At 39.8% G+C, this 18,005-nt stretch overlaps 1 protein-coding gene across 24 annotated transcripts in view; it reads left to right on the top strand.

Moving 5' to 3' along the window:
* Positions 1-17,336, top strand: part of ARPP21 (cAMP regulated phosphoprotein 21) — a 138,870-nt gene extending 121,534 nt beyond the window's left edge. For 23 of the 24 annotated variants that reach the window (XM_053975290.1, XM_053975235.1, XM_053975299.1 and 20 more), the window contains 2 exons: positions 15,216-15,367; positions 16,514-17,336. In XM_053975290.1, coding sequence (XP_053831265.1) covers positions 15,216-15,367; positions 16,514-16,771 — 410 coding nt within the window. In that variant the 3' untranslated portion in view covers positions 16,772-17,336. Of the gene's footprint in view, positions 1-5,168; positions 5,224-15,215; positions 15,368-16,513 lie in introns of those variants that run through there. The other variant, XM_053975377.1, reaches the window with a different exon arrangement.
* Positions 17,337-18,005: the final 669 nt, after the last annotated feature.

The following is an 18,005-nucleotide window of genomic DNA, read 5'->3' as shown; positions in this document are numbered from 1 at the left end:
AGAGCTCTGGGAATGTGGTCCTACCCCTTGCAGGCACTGCCAAAAAAAAAAAAAAAAACCAAAAAACCACTGACTTTTTTGGGGGGGTCAAAGAAGCATTCTTCTAACTGAAAATTTTGCAAAGCTCTGTGTGTAACTCTTAGCTAATTCAGCACTTAAAGGTCTCTCCTTATTATAGATTATATTGAAGATCAGATGTTTTTCCACTGACTTTATCAATTGAATATATAGCGCTTTTCAGCACTGCTCTGCTGGATTTCAAAATGTTTTATGTAGATGCCCCCCCTCAAAACCTTACTTTACAGGTGAGAAAACTAATAAGCAGAAAAATGCACTCAGAGTGTACTAGGTCCCAGGCAAGAAAAAAGCTATCAAAATTTATGATGTATGCAAGGAAAAAGTTCTGCTGCTGCTGGCTCTCAAATCTACTTTGACAACACACCCAGGCTGTTCTTCAGTATTTATGCTGAGTTGAAGAGTCCATATGTTTATGGTCTTATTGTGCATTTTCCATCACTCTGATTGCTTAGCTGGCATCCATCAGGAATTCAGACTTTGCAGATACTTTAGGCCATGAAGATTGTAAACACAGCCTTGCTGGGGTTGCAAAATAGTAAGTGTGCTGTGTGATGGTAAATGTGCTGTGGCATGTCTGCCCCAGTGATTTCTGAGGGCAGACATCACCCTGGAGAGACCCACAGCAGACAAAGCACAAATATTCAGAAGACTTTCCTACATTTAATAGCATGCTATGCTTTGGGGGATTTTTGTTAATGAAAGTAAATTTTGCATCATTTACAGTTGCATAGTTGCAGATACCTTGAGAGGAGATAAGGGGATCAGGACTGATCCTGTGTGTTTTGCAGAAGAAGTCTGCATAAAATGCTCTTGCTTAGCAGATCAGCCTTCTCAGGCTGTTGCACTGGTTGAGTTAACCAACATCCTCTTCTGCCACAATAACACTGGACCAGCTGTAGTGGGAGTTTTCCAGCTAACATGCTGTGCAGTGAAAGCTGGGGAAGAGGGGAGATTTTGGTTCATGTAGCTGAATTGAAGCATGTTCTGGCTGGACATTGTGACATCTATTGACCAGGGGCCTGATTCCAAGCTTTCTCAAGCTTGCAGAAAGACTGCCTCTATCATGAGTGAGGCAGGGACTGGGGAAGTGATGCCTGCCCCTTTCCGAAGCACTGCTATCAGCCTGTTGTCCAGCTTGATATAGACTTGGGAATCAATGCAGAAAATAAGTGATGTCTTCTAAAGTCAGCTTTATCCTCCCTCTCCTTTTCTCTTTCTTCAGCTCTCTTTGAGCCAAGATTTCTTGGCACAGCTGTTCAGGAAAGCTTGCTGCTGATTGTCATTTCTATTAAATTCATTTGTGAATTACGCAAGGAATTTGTGACTTCAGGTGTTAATCCTCTTGTTTTCAAAAGTGATACTAAACCTTTGTTAGAAAAGGCAAAGGTGAAAGTTTACATCCACAATGCATTCCCTGTTTTCTTTTTTTCTTTTCATTTTCTTTTTTTTGGGGGGGGTGATTATATTATTCTGCACTTGCCTGTGATGTGGAGATAGGCAGGCTTTGTGAATTTAGGTGCCCAATTCATCAAAAGAGTTTGTAAAACTCTGTGAACAAGTTATTTTGCACATTCTTTGGCCAATTGAAACAAAAACTTAAAAGTCCTCTAAAATGAGACTCATACCCCACACATCCTCTACACCCAAGGCAAACTAAAATATAAAACAAAATTGCCTAGAGATACTAAATCAAACAACAGAAAAAAAGAGTTTTGGAAATTGGTGGTGTTCTGTTTGGGATGTCAGAAGGGAATGTTTTTGACTTTTCCAGACATTTTTTCTTTTTCTCATTTATTCCCTTCTTTGTAAGATGCACAGTTTGGCCGCAGGGGAAGCTAATTGGGCACTGGGATGACCACAGCTGTAGACTCCACCCTTCACCTCCTTCCAAGAAAAAGCTTTAGCTGGAATATACAACCCAGCTGTAGTGCTGTAATCGAATGTATTGCTTTTGTACTTATGTCAGAATTGCAATTAGTGTTTATATTTCTGCAGTGATATGGAATGGAGTGGATGCACAGAACAGACACTGATACAAAGTACTTATAGGCACTTTACAGGTCTTTTCCCTCATACTTTAAGGGCTAAAGGGAAGGGAGGGTCTCAGTGATGGCAATTACTTTAGCAAAGGCTTAACCCAGTTAATTAAGGCACTTTTAATCAAGAAAGACAGGAAATGTAAACTAGTGTCTGCAGTAAACTAGAAGGGTTTGTAATTACAAGGCAAACATGAGTGGAAGCTCCCCGTGTGTGTGCCACAGAAGTGAAGTAAGGTAGACTCATCCCTGATTAATGTTTGGTTTATTAGTTGCCAGTATCTCTCGGTACACAGCCACTGTTTGTTCTAATGGCTCTTTCATACAGGCACATACAAGTGCAAGGGTGGTACATTAATGCAGGCTCAGTCCTATCTTTCCCCATTTTTTTTCTTGTGGGTTAAGCAGTGGTTGTGCAGAAGGATTTAAGAAATTAATTTGTTTCATATATTGTAGAACTGAATTTTATTGGAACGGGATCTCTCTTTCCTTAATTTGATTGCTACCTCCCTGGTCAAGTTTCTCAGAAACCTTTTAAAGCAATTATATGAATATAGTGTGAATAAATGTGCTTGTGTCTTTCCCACTGGAGATCCTCTCCTTCAAGAGGTTGAGTTCCCTGGTCCAGAAGTGTATTCAAGCCTGAAAATCATTGCTCTCAAATCAAGAAATTACGTTATATGCTTAGAAGTTAAGCAAATTCTCAAGGGCTCTGCTGTATAGGGGCCGGAGTAACAAAGTGGTGTTGCAGGCAAGTGCTTCTAGTATGGTACAGAGCTGGTTAAGGTCGATTACTAACCCCAGTAGTCTTTGGATTGCATTCTGCATGGGTGCACTTGGAAAAGATGAGATTTTTACAGTTGGACCCATATGGGCAGACATATGCTCCATCAAAGTCCTGTTGGCTTCAGTAAAATCCCTGCGCCTGTTTGTATCGAGCTGAGGGCTGTAGTCTGCTGCTTGCTGTGTCCTTATGTTATAGGTAAACAAACAAACTCACGGCTTTTTGCTCTGTGATTTGGTACCTTTTGGTGTATGCAGAAGCCGTGGGGAGGAAGAGTGCCATCAGGCAGTGGCTGTGTCTTTGTTGCAGGCAGTATTTACAGTTGATGTTGTGTTTATGAAAACTCTTCCTAAGGGTGAGACACAAAACAAAACCCAGCTTGTGAAGGTGAAAAAGCAGGGTTTGTTGGTGATACGGTGCTTGCAGTCGTTTACCCTAGTCTGCCCACAGTAAAATGGAACACGGTGCAGTGAACACTATCACCAGAACACTGCAGTCTTCTTCCAATAGAGAGGATGTGGGCAGGGCAGGAACCCGTACCTGGAGTTGTATGGAAAAAAACAGCCCAGCAGAAGCAGCCAGAGCCCAAGGACCTTCCATGTCCAAAACCCTGCTGGTGAGCAGCAGCTTGCCCAAGCAGTCTCTGCTCAGAACAGGGTTCTAAGCACTCAGCACACATATTTTGGTGTACTGCCAGAAGAATATTCTGTGGTTCTTCTCCTTTTCTCTGGGCAAATTATTTCCCTTGGGTGTTTATTTTTCTACCTGCAGTTGTCTTTTCTCTTCAGGAATGCATCACCTTCACTGTAGTGACTGCAGCTATTCCTTGAAGTTTGCACAGTATCTGGCATGGGCATTCACTCTGAGCTTGTGCCTGTAGATGCTTCATCAGTATCAAGACCTGATGCCAAGATAACAAGCTGATACCAAGAGCATAGTTATAGATAGATCAATACACAGGGCTTAACAATTTTTTTTTACTCTGACCTGCCATTATTTATTAGGGGTCAATCCAGAAAATCAAACCAGAAGAAACGAATCTGCTGAAATTCAGTGAATCTGAATCAGTGGTTTGCAGCTGGCATGGAAAATCTGATCCTGCTAGTCTTGTATTTGTGCTTTATTGAATCATATGAATTTTGTTTTAGTGGTTAGCTGTCTCATCGCACAGTTCCTTAAGGATTTACTAACAAAATTAATAGATATTTCATATAACAGTTATTCTACGGCCATTAACTGTTTTATGTAACACAATGCAAACATAGACACAGGTACATATGGGCAATACTGCAGCTTCTTTTCATCTAATGAGCATGTCATATGCCAAAGGATTCTGTAAACACTAATGGGTTATCACATTGGTGTTTTAGTTGTACATTAGCTATTCAAAAACCTCCTAAAGAGGAATTGCAGCAGACGCTCATCAATGTAACTGTCTATTTCTACAGTAAGGGCTACTACCAGATTTGCATCTGTTTTGGTCTTAAAGCCCTAAATCTCCCTTAAGAGCATCCTATATTTTCTCCAGAATTATCTATTTGCCTGCCCATGGGTCTCAATTGACTCTCCTTAAGGTTTTGGGGATTGGTGGGCAGGGGCTGAGAGCAGGATTATTCCTGGATGATCCTTAGCACTATTTTGCACCTCCCTGCTGTCATGAGAACTGTGCAGCAGCTTGCAATACATGCCTCCAGTGGCTTAGCTCTGTTGGGATGAGAAGGCTTCACCCTTCTCAGAATAATGTAGATCCTCCCAGGTCCTGTAGTACCCTCCCTGCAGGCACCTCAGCTGGCTTTGGGCATCTCTATCACTCCAGTGTAAACCTTTCCTCGTGCTACTGGCCAAGGGGAAATGCTGTCTGAAGCTCGTTTCTCCAAAGCTGTTGAGCCTGTCATTTGCTTCATTTGCTAGCCAGGCGACTTTTTTTTTTTTTCTTTTTCTTTCTTCTTCTTGGTCTCCAGTAAAATGCAGAAGCCTCAGATTACAAAAACAGCTGCACATGCTTTGGGTCAATGCATTTAAGTCAGGCTCCAGGGCCTGGGCAAGTGCCAAGATCCTGGATCAGCTGCTTTACCAGAATTAGGCTGCTGTAATGGAGCCCTGCATTATTGTGTTGCAATTATTTTAGATTGCAGCTGGCTGTTCCCTGTATTTTTTTTTAACTGAAGTGAGATAAAAGAATTTGTCTTAAAAATAGACTTTTCAGAATCTTTCAGAAGCTTTGAGTTATATACTACGTCTGTAAGACATGCCCCTCTGTTTATCTTTAGATTTATCTTGAAGGAGAAGAGCAAGAAATACTTGTCATAGTTTTTGAAGAGCAGCAAGAGTGCTAAAAGGTCTCAAAACATGAAATAAATGTGTATTGGAAAGGAAATAAAATAAGTGATTAAAGTGTCATATAATTACTTGGTTTTATGTTTTCAGAAAGAACAGATTTATTTTCAGCATCGAGCCACTTACTAGTAGCGAGTTCTTAAAGCTGTCCCTATAATTTGAAAATCCTTTGTATAGAGAAGTAAAGGAATGGATACAGATTTTAAACTGATGAAAAAACATTTCTCAAGCCTTGAGTCTCCTGTATTTGTATCCATTCAGGCTCTTTTTGATGCCTGTTTATATACATTTCTTGTCAAATAACAGCTCTCTCAGGTTCTCCAATTGATAGCAAAAAGTAAACTGAATGCAGTCATTTATCTTTGAACTGCTCAACTGTGCCCTTCTTCATGTTCTCGTTAATAATGTCAGGTCTCCCAGGAGCACTCTCACACAATTTTATCACATAAGCTTTTTGTTCGACTTTACCTGCTGTTCCCTTGGAATATAAGGGGGACAAAAAAACCCAAAATGCCAGCCTGCCTTAATTAAAATTTTAGTCTCAGAAGATGTTACAGTATGCGATTTCATTAGGTATAAAATTGGAGTATTTAATCATACCTCGTACTTGCCTGTGCCTTTTTACTCAGTAGTGAAGTCACAGAGTTTTAAACCAACTCTGTTCAGGTGCGGAAAGGTAACTGAGAGGTGGGTATGCATCTTTAGGTAACTCAGAAATTCAATTTACCAAGGATTTTGCGTGTTTGCCCTAAAGGTAGTTGCTTGGATTATGAAGTAGAAGGCATTAAATAAAAGTTCAGCACTCTTTGCAACCAATTTTTTCACCCATGGGACAGTGAGCATGCATGTAAATGTTTTTTAAAAGATAATGCTATTCCTCATTTTGAGGTTGGAACTTAGCACCATAGGAAAAAGGTAAAAGAATGGGTAAAAGATAATGGATATTTCTTTGACATATAAGAAGTGCTAAATCTTACATTGTGATGTGTGGTGTTGCTTGCATCATTTCTCATTGCCATAATCTAAATCATGCCAACAGGAGGCTTTCTAACCACCCAGGTGAACTCTTTTATTTTATGCAGTGACTATTCTCAAGGAAAAGTCTACGCAAAAAGCAGTCTATCTTGCCTTTTGTAAAAAATGTACATTTTTTAGTTTATATAGGAAAAGCAGAGTTTAAAAGTATGTTTTTGAGGGTCTGAACCTGCATATCTTTTGGACCCTTGATTTGCTAGTGAAATTGTGTTACTTCCCTAACTTTTTTTTTTTTTTCCATCTTTTTAGCAGTAGAGAAATGCCCCCAGTTGGCAGCATTATCTTGAGTAGCACATGAAACTGTCAGCTTCAGATGCTCTGTGCTTTGGGCTTCTTCCAGACCCTGGGGTTGCAAAACAAGTAAAACCAAAATTTCATAGAGCTTTTTGAGGAAGGATAAAGCTAGAGGACAAGGAGGGGCAGTTCACCTGGGTAGATCCCAGAGGAACTTGCCACATAGTCAATTTTAGAGCTGTTATTCACACACACACAAAAAAAAAAAAAAAAAAAAAAAAAAAAAAAACAAAAAAAAAAAAACACCAACAAAAAACCCCTAGTGTAGCAGAGTTTATTCATCAGCAGTTTTTACTAAATCCAACAAATAGGTTGCTATGGAATAATTCAAAATTGCAGGAAATTTCCTAGTTTTATTTCTTCTTCTGAAGCTGGATGAAGATATTTTTGCACTATTGCTTTCAAGGGATTTGTAGCTTTGTAAACCAGAGAGGGAAAGAGGGGTGGGGAAGACAGTCCAACTTCTTTTATCCAGGATTTTTATTCTTTTTCTTCTGATAATAAATCTTACTGGCTGATATCTGATGCATATACATCTTGTTGAGTTTCTTAATGCAGCTGAATATGACTCTTTGTGTGTGAGAGTGACAACAAATGTGGCTATTGGTCTGTTACCAGGTTTGGGAAGCATGAATGCGGTTTTTGCAAAGCTATGGCCAGTGTAGGGGCTCAGAGCTATGATTCTGGCAGCAGTTATGTTTCAAGACTCAAAGTTCAACATCCTGCAGTTTTATAACCTCAGCTCTGCAGAGAATTATTTGAGTCACTGTCATTGTAATCACTTTAGGAATACATTTGCTGTGTTAGGTGTTTCCAGTGGATGTAGCTGGAGTGCCATTAGCTAAAAATTGTTTTGATCTCACAAATTTGAAAGAATCAATGCCATTAGTTTAAATTTTTGAAAACAAATCTAACGTAATAACCCATGGTTTCCCCTGCAAGCTGTACTATTGGAGTGGGATGTGCTTTTACCTGAAATGAAAGAAGCCAAACTTGTATTAAAAGGCTTCTCTTGTTTTTAGAGGGTCCGAACTTGCCAAGTGCTGTGGGCAAAATGAGTCTGTGTGCTGCTGTGCTTTTTGACATGTGGCGTTTTACGTGCTGCCTTGTACCTTTGTGTCTTTTCTGTTGCTTCTTAAGACTTCCTTTTTTCAGGCATAGGTATTCTTTTTTGGTTTTTTCCCACCCTGTATGTCTGTGAAAACTAAGTGAAATAATTGCATAGTCTTGTGTTTTGAGGGGAAAGGGATGGAATTTTAGCATTCAGCTATTATGTACTTGTCCTAGCTCACATGGTGTCCAGTTCATGCCCCTAAATTATCTGTGATGTCTTCAAGTAGAACATAAAGCTGAAATGTCTTACTAGGTCAAGACATTTTTATGTGTATTGCAGAGAGAAAGCACAGTAGGAGTGAATAGACCAACTGCAGCCAATTTGCTTTGCAGTGTGCTTTGGATTTTAGATCCAAGCTTAAGCTACAAAATTGTTTACAAAGTGGTTTGAATTCCAGCTGCACAAGATGCACTTTAAATCTTCAGACTCACACAGAAAATAACACCAGGCAGGAGACCTTAATTAATGTGTCTTCTGTGGGAGTCTTCCAAACTGCAGACACTTTGGGGTGAGGCTAAAATCAAAAAGCTTAAATTTATAGATTAATTTTATGTTCCAGGACAATTTAGTCCATCATTTGCAGTGAAACTTGCCAGATAATGGTCAACTGCATAACAGAAAAAAAAAAAAATCCCAAACCTTTTCCTCAGGTGATTGGGCACCCAGTTCTAACACATCACACCTGGACATGAGAAGCCAGCAAGAACACAGTGCCTTGGAGCAGCACTCCTCCAGAGGAAGCAGTGCATAGGGATGGTGTTACAATGTCCTCGTAGGAGGTGAAACACCTGGTTGCAGTCCAGTACTTGAGTATCTCACACAAAGTCAGGAGGGACTGAGGGACCTCTGGAACAAGAAGGGCTTTGTTCTGACCACCAAAAACACTTGCCTAGAATTCCTGCTCTCACTTGTGCTCATTATGTGGCTCCCACAACTTGGCCAACTGTCCTATGCAAGATTTGCCAGTTAGGTTGGCTTTCCTCCTGTTTTACAGATAACCTTTAGGGTCTGTTTGAGAATCCAAAGGTTCTTGGGGATGCATAGGGGTGTGGTTTAGTGGTGGATGTGGCAATGTTAGAGCAATTGGTGGACTTGATGATTTTAAAGGTCTTTTCCACCCTAAGCAATTCTGTGATTCAATTCTGTAATTCCATTCTGTGATTCTAAGACAGTGTTCTGTCTTGCTGAGCAGCTTGCTTCAGTTTTTCCCTCCTTCCAGTTTTGCAAATACTTGGGATGGACCAGCTCAGAGCTTTTGGTAAAAAAGAAAGTCATCAAAAATTTTACCACATGTACTGATGTGTCTATGAGTGAATTGTAGTTCTACAATGGCATGTTTTCTTCTCAAATTATAACTTAATTATGGTCATTGTAAAATTGTATTATTAGAAAGTAAAAGCTACATCTGTCCACTTTAATTCTTTGCCCATAGCTTATTTCAAAAAGTAAAGGATAACATAGCCTAGTAAAATTGTGGGAATAGATACCAACCATATTCTTCAGTCTACAAAGTCTACTGAGCACTACTCCAGCCAGGGCAAAGTAAACTAAAATAGGCCAGAAATATCCCTTAGAATATCCACTGTACACAGGTGAACTCTGCCTGTGGAATGAGCTGGGTGGCATTGCCAGCACGTGATTAAAGGGAGGAGAGACTGGGGAGAGGATCCTGTCCCATATGCAAAAGATTAGTCCTTTTCCTTGGGAGACTGGACAGTGTTAAGAGCTAACTGGCTAACATTTTCCTAATTGTTTCAAATCTGAAATATGTAATTTAATGGTCTGACTAATACCGGACAATTAGCACATTCTAATAATTTTTATTACCAGAACTACTTGTAAACTGATTAATATCTTTTAGCAAGGTGTCCGTCCATCTTCATTTTAGAGGTTTTAAGTGATACAAATGTGCTTCCACTCTCAGTAAATTGTCTCCTTGTTAATTATAAGGTCTGTAGAAACTTCTAATTTTATTTATAATCTGAAAAGTTCTAGGTTTATCTTCCTGACATGTAGTTTTATTATACCACTTTCTGGTCTGTTCAAGAACTACTGTTACGGTTTAACCCCAGCCAACAACTTAGCTCCATGCAGCTGCCTCGCTCTCCTCGGCTGCACAGAGAAGAAAATCAGAAAATTAAAAATGAGCAAACTCATGGCTTGAGATAAAGACAGTTTAATAGGGAAACCAGAAGCTGTATGTGCAAGCAAAGCGAAACAAAGAATCCATTCACCACTTCCCATAGGCAGACAGGTGTTCACCCCCAGGAAAGCAGGGCTCCTTAACATCTAAGAGCTATTTGGGAAGAAAAATGTCCACTCTGAGCATTCCCCACTCCCTCCTTGCCTTAGCTTTATATGCTGAGCATGTTGTCATATGGCATGGGATATTCCTTTGTTCACTCCCAGCCTCCTTGCTGATGTCATGGTGTGAGAAGCAGAAAGTCTGAGTAAGCACCGCTCAGCAGTAACTAAAACATCCCTGAATTATCACCACTGTTTTCAGCACAAATCCAAAACTTAATCCCATACTAACTAGAAAACTAGAAAGGAAAATAATTCTACCCTGGCCAAAGCCAGCACAACTATCTATTTGCAGCTACTTCTTTGTCTTTTGAATAAGTTGAGCAGAGTGAGCTCATTAAGACTTTCAGAAAGAGATGTGCTTCCTGACTGGAAGGATCATGTTTTTACCTTGGTTCTCAGCTTTTATCAGTTTTGGGGAGTCTTCTGCAAATGTAAGCTTCTTTGTACAGAATTTGCTGTTAAAATATTTTCAAGGACTTTGCAGGGTCCATAGGAAGAGTTGGTGCTTGTTCTCCTTGGTTTTTCCAAGGGAGCAGGTGAGTTCTCAAATCATGTTACATCAAAAGCACTATGCATGTATGTGTTTGCATTGGGTGGGTATGGATGCAAGGAGTCTATTCAAATTAAAAGAGTACAATAAGATTTGCAGTTCAGGGACTTTCCCCTGCACTCATCAGACACTTTTTACCCACAGTGCTGATACACGTTCCCAACATTGGTAACACATGCTTCAAATCTAAAATGAGCAATGAAATAGTCCCTCTCAACATGAATGTGCCATTCATGAAAGATGTATGCTGAGGCCAGGACAGCACCAAACATGCTTTAATTTTAATTGCAGCTCTGGGTGACGCTACTGGCAAAGGTGTAAAACTGCTGCATTTCGTCCTTTGAGCTGCATAGCCTCATTAAGAAATGGGAACATTTGTGGGTCTTTCATGCAGTTTTTCTCCCCTGGGATGTTTAAGTTAGATGACTTTTAGCATGGTGAGGCAGGCTGTAAAGGTTCAGAGAATTGCCTTGATGATACGATGGCCTCTTCCATTTCAGCTGGAATCCAAGGCTCATCTTTCCTCTGAGGTTTTAGTTGAAATTCTGTGCATGATTTGTTCCTCTGGTTGTTTAACAATGTCTCTCATGTTTGCCCTGATTTAAAAAATCCTCCTTTGTAGCAGAGATAACATAGAGCAGGATGATATAATTGCAGTAAAGAGGCCCTGGAGCTTGCAGTAATAGGATGGTTCATCTGATGTGTACTGCCATTAGAAAATAACCCATGTATGTATGTTCTCAGGGGACTGTAAAGAGGCTTTTAAGGATTACTCTTCATGTAGTATGAAAGCTAATGAGCAAAAGAGCAAGTGCAAAGAAAACTACTGCTGCATAAGCATGTTGCCACTTCCTGTTCTCACTTTTTGTACACCTGGGTAGCTCCAAAATATCCACCTCTGCCCAGTAATGCCTGGTTTCTTATGCACTGCAGTCAGTTTTCAAGACTTTTGAGAATACAGTATTATTTCCATGTCACTGAAAAGTAAATAGCACATAAAAAGCATGGCGTAGTTTAAGACTGTGCTGTGTATGTACAAATTAAGTAATTTTGGTGGAATGGCACTCTCTGATAGTCTGTGCCTGAGGAAAAAGAAAAAAAAAAAGATACAGTTTCACAAACAGTGCTAAAAGCTTGATATTCATCTCAATTCTCCTACCTCCACTCTTTTTCCTTGCCAGAGTGCAGAAACATACAAAGATACCAACATCCAGTAAACAGTGGAGGACCTGTTTCAAATACTATGTGGAGAATTTGGGCTGCAGTGATAAGAAATTCAGAACAGCTGGTTTCTGATATTAACAACTTCTTGTCCAAATGGATTGCCAATTGTTCCACTTTCATTTGTGCTGAAACAGAAGCCATATAGCAGAACAGATATTGGCTTTTTTGTTTTGTCACAACATTTTTTTCTTGCTTATAAAGTTTGCTGTAGATAACGTTTAATTAATTTTTAATATTCTGTACCTCCTCTGTAATGTTGGAATATACTTTTGTACCTTGTCACATTTTTAGGTTCAATAGAATGGACAAACCTGCATCTTTCTTCATGTATTTAACATAATAAAGGGTCAGGCTTTGCTATCAGGTAAAATGAAGTGGCTTTATTGAGATGGAGAACCTTGAAGAAGATGCTGGATTTTGACAAAATGATATACTGGGTTCTACAGCATGGTCTGACATCCATAATTTCATTTAATTCCAAAGGGTACTGATCATGAAAAAAAAAGTCCATGAATTTTAAGGAAGAAAGAGATGACAGCCAGCATCTTTGCAAGGATACACACATGCCAGTAAACTTCTTAAATATCCCCATTTCTACTCACAACTCAGGGCATTAAATATTCAAGACTACCTCCTTCTGGACAAAGAAGGGACTTATTTTCTCTTAAAGTCTAAGAGGATTCAGATACAACCTATTCGTTCCCATCTAATCAAAATGGAAGTATGTTAGAGTGTATGTGAAGTATTTGTATTGAGGCTTTTCTGTGTGGTCAGAGCATTGCAAAAGGCTTACACAAGAAGTAGGAGAAGGGTCTTACTCTCACTTTCAGGGATGTAACTGATGTACTCTGCAGGTTGGGACGGGTGAGGGATGCACATGTCCTACGGTCAGGAGAAATCACTCAAGTCCTTGAAGAGTGTTGGAATAAGATTGTTAAAATAATAATGCGTAGCCCAGTGGACTTCAGCTCTTCAGCCTGTCTCCTTTTCATATTTCTGCACCTAAAACCTGGAGTTATGTCATGTACTAAGCAGTGCTTGCTAGTACAGAGGAGATTTTCAGGGCTGGCTGATTGTGTGTGTGTGTGTGTGTGTGTCATTGGAACTAGATGGTCTTTAAGATCCCTTCCAGCCAAACCCATTCTGTGACTCTTTGTTTTTGTAATACCCCCAGGAGATCATGCCTATACATTCATCGTGTGGGTAGCTACTTCAGCTTTTCCATGATTTTTTGTTTCAGTTTGACAGTCATGTCTGCACTGGGTCATAAATCTGTCATATATGGAGAATATGGAACACAAAGCTGAGGTGAAGAGAGAGCTGTGTATTTAAACACACAGCAGGGCATTTGCAGTAGTCTCACAAAAATAATGTTAATGTAATCATATTTACTCGAGATAACAGAAGGGCTGCTTTCTACTTGACCCCAGTGGTGTCTGTCTGTCTCTGCAGAGCACCAGTCTGCCACCCTGTGCTGGTGCATTGCAATCCAGTTCTCTGAGCCCAAATCCAGTGCTGTATTACATTGCCCAAAAGAGTCACTTGATCCCTGGCTCACTATCCATCTATGGTTCTTTACACTTCTGGGACTTAACTTTAACAACTGGAGGTGACAGGAGATGAATTCCGTGTTGCTGTTTCTGCTGTCAGTTGACACCCCTCTGCTTAAACTTCCAGTCCTGCAAATACCAGAAGAGTAATGTTAATTTTTTTATTTCTATCCTTTATCCCCTCTCCCCACTAATTGGTGTACTGGAGCAGAAGAGGACTTGCAATTTTATTATTGCTGTATAAGCCTTCTGTAAACTCAGTTACAGCAGTTCTGATGTTGGTAATTTTTATGACTAAAAAATATGCTGACACAGTGTTTGGGCATAGGAAAAGAGCAAATCTGAATGTATAATAATCTGGTGAGTCTGGGAGATGTTTAATGCTATATCCCAGCCAAGTTAATCACTCGTGGAATTTTTTTTTTTTTAATTTTGCCTAGTTGACTGGAGACATTAATCTCTGGAATGGCATCTTTAATGCCAAATACTTGACCAGAAATCTCAGCATTTCCCTGGCATAAGAACAGATTCAGAAGGAAAGCTATCAATTGACAATAGACAAGCAGAAACAGAGACATTTGTTACTTCATTTCTCTTACATAATGAAGAAATATCCAGATGATGGTTTTCACTTTGTGAAGTATATTGGTACTGTATTCATTAATATAAATTGAGCAGACATGACACAATTTTTTCATAGAAAGATGACACAGAGTTGTGTCTTCTGGTAGTTCTTTGTCTGAAATACGCTTATTGTAAAAACATCACTGCAGAGTTAATAGTGCACTGCATAGCTGCATGTTAAAAATATGAGTGCTAAAGAACACAGAATGTGTTAAGGAGAAATTATTCATAGATTTATAATACCTATGTCTGTCTGCATTTTTCAAGGGCAGGATCTTTCTGCACATTCCTTTCCTTTCCTGCTTTTTCTATGAAGTTCTTAATTGCTAAATATCACCATCATCCAACCAGCCCAGTTCCATCTGTCTAGGCTCATTCCCAGGCAAAACTGCATTGCTGCTGAGCAATTTTTTATTTGTGCTTGCCTTCTCATCCACACTGCTGCCTCATTAGTGGCTTGGCTCTCTAGATCATCCAGTCTTTGCGCATTTCTCCATTAGTCCTAGAGGAGCCATCCCAGCAGAAAATCTGCAATATTGTGGTGGCTTTGAACACAGAGTTAGTCACAGGTTACAACAGAAGCATCAGCTTCTCATCCTTGTGCAGGCACTAGATGCAGTGTTAGGAGTGTTAGCAGTGTTCCTACCAAGAAATGGGGAGGATACTTCCTAATTTATTACTTTCCTGCTTTGACACACGTGAAAATAGTACGGTGGATTATTACTCTTAATATGCTCTAATTGCATAAAAAACCTTGCAAGTGAGAGCCAGTGTGTATAGAGATGTTCTTCTTGATTAAATAAAGACTTCTCTGTTTATATTGTGCTAGGGACATGCATTACAAGAAAGGTAAGAGGGTAGGGTAAGAAACGCGACATGAAAGAAATTGTCAGGTTAGGCTGTGAAGGCCAAATTCTGATGTCCTTGAAGTTGTTGGGAGTTTTGCCTCTGAGGAAATAGCCAAAAGACAGTAGCACACTGTGTCTCTTCAGGGCTTTACAGCCCTGTGCTGCAGTCAGACAGTCCTCCAGGTAGTCTCTGCCACAGTGTCAAAAAGCATAACAGAAGCGTGCTGCCCACTCAGGTCAGCCTGACAGGGCTGCCAGCTCATGGCACTTGTTTATTGCATTTCGGTTTTCATTTCCAGAAACATTTCTGCAGGAATGAGTAACTTTTTAACTAACACGGGTATAAACAATGGGATCATTTGCTGTACCTTAGAACTGTTGTAATTTTGCCCCTACAAGCAACAGGGTATTTGAAGATGTCTTTCCTCTTCCAGGTTACCAGCCTGTCCTGCCGAACCAGCAGCAGGGGTTCCAGAGTCTCATGGGAATGCAGCAGCCACCCCAAAGCCAGAACCTGATGAATAATCAACAGGGGAATCAGGTGCAAGGCATGATGGTGCAGTATCCAGCCATGTCATCTTATCAGGTATTTAGGAGCTGTAAGGAAAGACTTCTTTCCTGGAGAATACTTAATTGAATTAAGTTTTTGCATCACACAGTGCCCTTATAACTTCATTTGGTTAGTGTGTGGCAGGAAGCCTTCTGATGAATGTTTCTCAGTCAGTTTCTTTGCTTCCTATTTACATGGTTTTAGTACTCCTGATTTTTGTTCTGATTTCGGGATGCTTCAAATGAACTATTTATTGCAGCCTGCAGTGAGGGTAATGTCACAAAGAACGAAGGAATTAGACTTCTTCCTGTGAAGAAAATTAATTTTAAAAAATATAAGAACATTGTTCATTTCTTCTCTTTTTTGCCAGTGCAGTACTGTTTCCTGTAATGAAGTTGAGGGCTTTGCCTGATCCAGTTAAAAATTACTCATCTGTGGAGACTCCTGCCAAGGATCTCACCATGTCTTCTATAACAAGCTGTAGCCAGATGGATTATTGTTTATTGGGTTCTGGGGAGAGGGAAGGCAGTGGCTTGATTTTTACCAAGTCCGTAAGTTACCCAGACTTATTTCCCAACCTTTATACCTAGTTTCTGTGAGTTATGCCAAGCGCATGTGAGAGGTGGCCTGTGCTTACACTTCCTACTGGTCCCTCTAGAAAGTTAAGAAACTAAATGACACCTAAATTATTTTAATAGATTGCACTGATTGAGCAGCCATTCCCCTTTTCCCTCAGCTTCTTTGAAAACACTTAGCAACACAGATGGAAATAGGGAAATTGCTTGAGGGTAAAATTTTCCCCTTACATCTTCAGAATTACTATATGAAAAACATGTTTTAAAGGTTAATGGTTGAGTTAAAGGTTTAGACCTTTTAGATGGCCTAGATATACCAGGGTTGAATCTTCTGTATGCAGTGATCCCAGTAATGCATATTCTACTAGGTCGTGACAGAGACCCTTTCTAGACCTAAAAGCAGAGGGAATTCTCTTTAAAACCTTCTGTAGCAAAAAAATCCTCAGAGATGAGAACAATTCTGAGCAGCAGAAAATAGGACATTTTGGCACAACACACAGTACACACTAATTCAGCTAGAAGGAATATAGGGATACTGGGAGCCTACTTTAATTTGCTTAGTAATTGCTATCTTTTTTTCCCTACGTCTTTCCGTATTCCTACCTAGGTGCCAATGACCCAGGGTTCTCAAGGATTGCCGCAACAATCATATCAACAACCAATCATGCTACCTAATCAATCAGCTCAAGGAACACTTACAGCCACTGGAATGCCTGTCTACTGTAATGTCATACCTCCTGCCCCACAGAACAACCTCCGGTTGATTGCCCCACACTGCCCCTCCAATAACGTTCCAGTTATTTCTGCCAGCTGCAGGACAAACTGTGCGAGCATCAACAATGCAGGGTGGCAGGTCAAGTACTGACACTGTGGCTTAGATTTATGAGGATAGAGGTGCATTATTTGACAAATAAATCATGGCCTTCATATGAAGAGGAACACAACAGAATAATCAGTTGAGGACACGAGTACTGACAATGCTCAAGTGATTTGCTGCTGGAAAAACCTGTAAAAAAAAAAAGTAAAATAAATCTTGAAAAAAAAAAAATGTTTGCTGGTTAATGGTGCATATTTTTGTCATGTCTGCTAGGTATGCCTTTATAGCTTAGCTAGTGACATGAATTCATTGAGGTAAGATTTTTTCCTACCACTGAACACCACTGTGTAGATTGTAATATCCCCGATTCGAATTAGTTTTGTACTTTGTGTTGAGTTTGTGAAGCTAAAAGTATTTAAAAATATAATAAAATCACATTGTACCAAAGCTGTAATGGAAATTAAAAAAAAAAAAAACTGAAAACAAAAAGAGAACTACTGAATGGAAGGAATAATTTATATACACTATAGAGTTTTTTTATGGATATATACTGTATTGTAGTGCTTAATCACAATAAAGCTATTTGACCTCATGGAGGAAGGTCATGTTTCTACCACCTGCTTGGTCTCCTCTGTTTCTGGGTGAATTTCTTTTAGTTTTTGCATTGTCTTTTTTCAGGTGAAGTTAATGGGGGAGTGGTGCTTAATGGGCTTAGAGGAGTTTGATGAGAAGAAAACATAGCTGTGTCTCAGCATGAGGTACCACTGAGACCACTTTAGAATTGTAGAATAGCCACCCAGGAGGTATTCAGTGAATGCTGTACCAGTTCACTTTAACTGAGTTTGCAATTTGCCAATCCCTAGGACCAGGAATGTTATAAAGACAACTCATCTGCTGCAAGCCTCTACTAAGTCACACCTCTTGCAGAGACCATACAAGAGTCATACACGAGAAGACATAGTTGTCCTATGATATTCCATTCACTGGATGGAAGATCAGTTGATATTGATGTAGCAACCACAGTACCCAGCAATCCTGCTACATAGAGATGCTCTACACAATTATTGGTGCTCCAGCTGTAAAGCCATTTTGACAAAAGAAGATGACCCAAAAATGAGGTCTGCCATTTTCAAGTAAGTGGGGATGAATATTCTGGAGGTTGGCTTTTAATACACAGTGGTTTGCTGGAAAGATTTAGAACTTTTTTCAGTTCCTGTGGTGTTTTTTTATTATTATGTCCATCTTCATTCAAATTCCCAGCTTGTTCTAATAAAATGCTACT

Source organism: Vidua macroura, chromosome 1, assembly GCF_024509145.1.
Source record: "Vidua macroura isolate BioBank_ID:100142 chromosome 1, ASM2450914v1, whole genome shotgun sequence".
NCBI classification, from domain to species: Eukaryota; Metazoa; Chordata; class Aves; order Passeriformes; family Viduidae; genus Vidua; species Vidua macroura.
This window is presented reverse-complemented; position numbering and strand designations above follow the sequence as displayed.